The sequence below is a fragment of the Protopterus annectens genome, chromosome 3.part0 (assembly GCF_019279795.1).
Source record: "Protopterus annectens isolate FY-2018-M chromosome 3.part0, PAN1.0, whole genome shotgun sequence".
Classification (NCBI taxonomy): domain Eukaryota; kingdom Metazoa; phylum Chordata; order Ceratodontiformes; family Protopteridae; genus Protopterus; species Protopterus annectens.
The window spans coordinates 301,782,954-301,788,953 of NC_056731.1; the positions used below are offsets into that span (position 1 = coordinate 301,782,954).

The following is a 6,000-nucleotide window of genomic DNA, read 5'->3' on the forward strand; positions in this document are numbered from 1 at the left end:
TAATAAAATTTGAAGTATATGGCCCTAATTTAATATATGCTTTATTATTATTATAAATAGCCATTGGCATTTAAATAAAATGTAAAGGGAAATCAAAAACGTTTTACAGACTTTTCACTCTTTTCATCATCCAGGTCCTCTAAAACTGTACAGACAACACCCCAGTTCTTTGTTATGAAAACAAATGGGGGGGCTTAGCCCTCATGGCATGGGAACTGGCAACTCAGTACCATGTCACCCTTCAGGTAGTGTACACCTCCAGTCAGAGTGTAGTGGCAGACACTCTGAGCAGGTCCATGACTCAGTCCCATGAATGGATGTTTCACAGGGATGTGTTTCTGGACATTCTCTGCTGGTGGTGTATTCCTCAGGTAGACCTTTTTGTCTCCCCTTTGAACAGACAACTTCCAGACTTTTGTGGCAGAGTTCCAGACCCTCTGGTGTGGAAGGTTGATGCTCTTTCTTTCTCAGGAAGGGGATGTTTCTTTATGCTCCCCCCTTCCCTCTTAATCAGAAAGTTCTGCTAAAGATTCAGCAGGACAAACCAGATATCTTGCTGGTGACTCCCTGTTGGCCAAGACAGCATTGGTTCCCTCTTCTGCATTTAGCCAAGGGCAATCATCACAAGTTACCTCACAGGATGGATCTTCTCACACAAGACAAGGGATCTCTTATACACCCACATCTCTCAACTCTACATCTGACACTGTGGGTGATAGCTTTTGATTCCTTTCACACGCCTCTTTTCAGAGGACGTGTTTTGTGTTCTGCAGGAGGTGATGAAAACCCAATATTAGGAAATCCTACTTACCAAATGAAAGAGGTTTTCCATCTGGTATCTTTCTGTTAAGCTAGACCCACTTTCTGTAGATGTTCCTCTGGTTTTGTGAAGGCTGGGTTGGCTTATTCCTCAGTAAAAGCTCATCAGCCATTTCTGCTCGTCTGCCTTTGTAGATGTTCCTCTGGTTTTGTGAAGGCTGGGTTGGCTTATTCCTCAGTAAAAGCTCATCAGCCATTTCTGCTCGTCTGCCTTTGTCTCCTCCATTGGCCTCTAAATTGGAGGTTAAACTCTCCCTTAAAGGCGTCCTTTACATCAGACCTTCCAGGAAGCCTGTTGCTTCTCCTTCAAACCTCAGTTTGTCTTGAGAAAACTTGCTGTGGCTCCATTTGAAACTGCTGCTACAGCTACCCTGCAACACTGTAGTTGGAAGACTGTGCTTTTCCTAGCCATCACTTCAGACAGAAGGGTGTCCAAACCTCAAGCCTTGATGGCTTCTCTCCCTTCCTGGATTTCCATAAGGATAGGGTTTCTTTGCATACTAACCCTTCTTTTATGCCTAGGCTTATGAATGAGTTGTCACTTAACCATTCTATTCATTTGCCCACTTTTTTTCCTCTCTCCACAGTCATCTAGTGAGAGAGTTTTACACACTAGACAACTTAGATTTTACTTAGATAAAACAAAGGCTGTCAGGAAATCTGATCAGCTTTTTGTTTCTTTTCATCCCAGGGCTCTGGGAATGCTTGTTTCCAAGCAGACCATTTCCACTTGGATTTCTAATGCTAATTTATTTTATGTTTTTCATGGTAAGAGCCTTTGTTACTCCTGTTAAGGTTCACTGTATGAAAGTTGTGGCTTCTGTGGATAGTAGAAGCATTCTGGGGGCAACTACATGGTTCTCTGTACATACATTTACAAAGCATTATGTGCTATATTCTTCTTCCAGGTCCAGGGCTAACTTTGCTGAGACCGTTCTTCAGGAAGTTCTGGACCCTTATCCTTCCTTCTCTTCCTCACAAGTTGGATAAGCTTTTGTGATCAGCCCAAATAGCCTAAGTCTGCTGCAGCAATGAATGATGGGCATAGTGCAGTTGTGTGAGTTGCACTTGACATAACAATGAATGCATTTTAAAGTTCCTAACTCCTGCAGTTGCTGCCCCCAAAACTTCATCCATCTTTTACTGAATATATTTATATGTTGGGATGCAAAGTTATTTGTTTATAGCTTTCTGGGGTTTCAGGAAGAGTTAGTTTTATTTTTTAGTTATTTATTTGGGAGGGGCAAGAAAGTCCTGAAGCTGTCTACACTCTTGCTGCTGATTACCCTCCAAGGGGCTAGCTAGTCAATAGTCAGAGTGTAGGTGAGGTGGAAGCCTATAGCTTTTTGAAACTGGCCATTTGTATCCTTGGCAGGATACATTCCAGTTAGCCAAATGCCGCAGCAGCAGTGATGAGTATGGTAACTGCAGCTTACTCAACTGTACTTTCTCTCTTCTTTTAGAAATGGCTACGGGCAAATACTGTAAGCTTCCTCACAGACTGGAACTACTCCATCAAGACAGGGATTATTTAATACACCCCTTCCTGAAACTATTTCAGCTAACTGTCTGGGTGATACAGTTTTAATACCTTTTAGGGACTTATTTTCTGAGGATGTGCAGCAGGTGTTAATGGAGACAAAGGAACCTGCTGCTAGGAAATTATATATTAGCAAATGGCAAAGATCTTCTAGTTGGTGCCAAAACAAGAACCATGACCCTTTAAAGGCTAAGATTTCTCTGGTTTCACAGTATTTGCTTGTGTTATTATCCTCTGGCCTTTTTTACTCCCCCGCCAGGGTTCTTTTGTTGACAATTTCATCATATCTGCCTTTGGATCTTGCCATTTCAATGCATTCCCATATTAAATCTCAACTTTGTTTTGGAAAGTAACTGTGACTCCATTCAAAACTAGCTCATCAGGCTAATTGGAGGTTCAGGACATGGAAAACAGTTTTATTGATTGCTCTTGACTTCTGCAAGAAGTGCTTCCAAGTTGCAAGCTGACATGGTGAGTCAGCCTTAACTCATTTTCCTCAAAGATAATGTGTCTTGGAGAACTAGTTTTTCATTTATGTCTAAAGTGGTGCATGAGTTTATTTTGAACCAAGGTATCCATAACCTTGTTTTTTTTTCCAGAACCTAAAACAAGGTAGAAAGGATTCTTCATACACTGGATGTTCACAGACAATTCTATTATCTTGACAGAACCAAAACCTTCAGAAACTCTGGTCACTTATTCATTTATGAAGGTAAGAAAAAAGGGCAACCTGCATTAAAGCAGGCTGTCTCCAAATAGTTTTCTTATGCTGTTTCCTTTTGTTGAACCCACCAGAGCAAGGCAATTCTAGGCAGGGTCAAGGCAACATTCTACCAGGGACTCTGCTTCATTAGTGGCTTTTTGGAAAAGGGTGAATTCTAAAAGTATTCTAGAAGCAGCAACTTAGTCCTCTGTTCATACCTTTCCAAAGCACTACAGACTAGATTCCTTTTCCAAGTCTAGGTCAGACTTCACTAAGACTGTTCTCTAGGGGCTCTTGGACCCTCATCCTTCCTCCTTGTAGTCAGTATGAGCTATGGTAGTTTACCTATATAGCTGTGACTACTGCTGTTGTGATCAATTAATGAATACAGTACAGTTTTTAAGCAAACATACCATTACCATAACAGTAGATGCCCCCTGTATTTTTGTATATTTCTATGTATTTTGTATATATTTCTTGTGAAGTGTGGACTGTTTTTTGTGTACTTAGCACTGCACTTTTTTGTGGGGGGCTCCAACCTCCCTCTTTCAGTTGGCATGAAAACTCTAAAGGACTTGGCACCCAGAACATCGATATTATTTAGGTTTACTGGTGCTGATAATGGTTTGGGCTTGTAGAAGGTGCCATTGAGCTCTGGAGGCTGTCCAGCAGTTATATCCTAGGGTGGCTCTAATTCATATAGCTAAAGCTACTACAGCAGTGGTCATTCAAGCATCTACTGTTAAAGTAAGTTCACTTGCACGACTGTACTTTCTATGGCATTTATCTTAAATAGTGTGTCATAAACTGATTTGTTGTATGGGTGTTATTTTTACTTTATGATTTACTGATAAAATTCAGTCAGTTTTATTGCCCTCAAATTTCCTGTCACATAAGGGCATATGGTAGTTAGATGTCTTTGATTGTGCTGCCTGAAAATGAGTGTAGTGCAGCCTGAACATACTTCACTGAATAGGTATCTAACGTAGGGAATTGCATCTCACTTGAGTTAAGTGGTACAGAATAAGAGTGAAATGTTTGGGAAGTAAGTAGAGGAAGACCTTGCTGAAATAAGGACTAGACTTCTTGATATGATTAGGTGACTGTGTAGGTCTTTGCACTGTTGTGAATATAGAAGATAATAGACAGGTGATCTGCTGTGGTGACCCCTAACCAGGAAAAAGCCGAAAGAAGAAGATGTATTCTTAATTGGCTTAGGAATGTACTACTGAACTTTTAGGAGAAGTAAATGTTAATAGTAATGAGAATTCATATGCTTCAGAAAGAAAGGTCTATTCATTTTTTTTTTCCTTAATTAGGGCTCTTCAGAATTTCAGCCACATCCCCCTGGGCCACTTCCAGGCAACTTCACTCAGGTTCCCAGACTTCCTCCTCCTCCACCTCCTCCTTTAGAGCAATGGAGAGGACCACCACCGCCACTGCCTCAAGACAGAAACCAACCTTTCTTTATTGGAGGTGAGTTGATAGGTTCTCTGGGTTAGCGATTGGTCTAACTTTTATGAAAAGCTGATTTTTAAACTTTTTAACAACTTAAATGTCTGTTTATGTAAACATATGATTTATATTAGTTTTATTTTATGATTTGCGATAGTATAGCTATTTGATATATTTCTCTCTTGTACATTTCTTTGGGATTTCATTAGAATGTGTGGAACATTGCATGTTCCACAGTATGCAGCTTCACTTTAATCTGCTTATGTAAATGTAGATGCCCCCTGTAGTTTTGTATATTTCTATGTATTTTGTATATATTTCTTGTGAAGTGTGGACTGTTTTTTGTGTACTTAGCACTGCACTTTTTTGGGGGGGCTCCAACCTCCCTCTTTCAGTTGGCATGAAAACTCTAAAGGACTTGGCACCCAGAACATCGATATTATTTAGGTTTACTGGTGCTGATAATGCAAAAATACAGGGGGCATCTACTATTATGGTAATGGTATGTTTGCTTAAAAACTGTACTGTATTCGTAAATTGATCACAACAGCAGTAGTCACAGCTATATAGGTAAACTACCATAGCTCATACTGACTACAAGGAGGAAGGATGAGGGTCCAAGAGCCCCTAGAAAGCAAATGCATTATAGATTTAATCTGTAAAACTTTTTTTTTTCTTATTAGTGGCAGCATTAGTGCTTGGAGAGAAAGCATAGACCAGGAAACATTGAGAAGTTGCTGAAAGGTTATTGCATTTTCTTCTAGAAGTGAACATGTTTGAACAAACATTTAATTCCACGTAATAGCCAATAGTTGGCCTTTACAGTTGGGCACTTTAGCAAGACTTTATCTAGACATGAATATTAAACTGGTGTTGACATGCATTCCTCTGCTTGTGTAAGAAAAAGGAACGCTTGTTGAGGTTCTTCTTTTTATTGTCATTTTTTTCAGAGTCCTGGCAAGCTTTATAAGAAGTTTTATTCTTCTTAGCATTTTGCACCTGCATCATTTTAATAATGTGCCTGTGTAGTTCAGGTTTATACTCTTAGATGTTGCTGTTTTTAAAGCAGAAGGTGATCTTTATGTTTTATACTGAATTACCATAGTTTAAACGTTATCATCTCATGTAAACCTAGAGTTTTATAGGGTTCATACTGAAGTAACTTACAACGGTCATCATCTCATATAAACCTGGACGGATATCAAGTAAGGACCACTTGGTCCAACCTATGTCCATTTTAGTTGCCAGTTGTATGTTGTGAAAATCTGAGACACACTATTTAGTTTCTTTCTGCTTCTGTGTCCCCTTTCCACCCCCCCCCCAAAAAGTAAATTTTTATCTTGTGTATACAGTACAGTGCTGTCAGAAAAATGATTACTCTGAGTAGGATATGAGCTCAGCTTTGTTTAGACTTGTTAAAAAAAATGACTGCAGTCACCAGCTTCATGATGTAGAGGGAAGAAGCCCGAACTACATTGCAGGC

At 39.8% G+C, this 6,000-nt stretch overlaps 1 protein-coding gene across 1 annotated transcript in view; it reads left to right on the forward strand.

Annotated features, from left to right (window-relative positions):
• The window catches only part of RBM33 (RNA binding motif protein 33), a 1,894,586-nt gene that overhangs the window by 1,017,760 nt on the left and 870,826 nt on the right, over positions 1 to 6,000 (forward strand). The window contains exon 11 of the mRNA XM_044064784.1: positions 4,382 to 4,538. Within this exon, the coding sequence (XP_043920719.1) occupies positions 4,382 to 4,538 (157 nt within the window). The remainder of the gene's footprint in view (positions 1 to 4,381; positions 4,539 to 6,000) is intronic.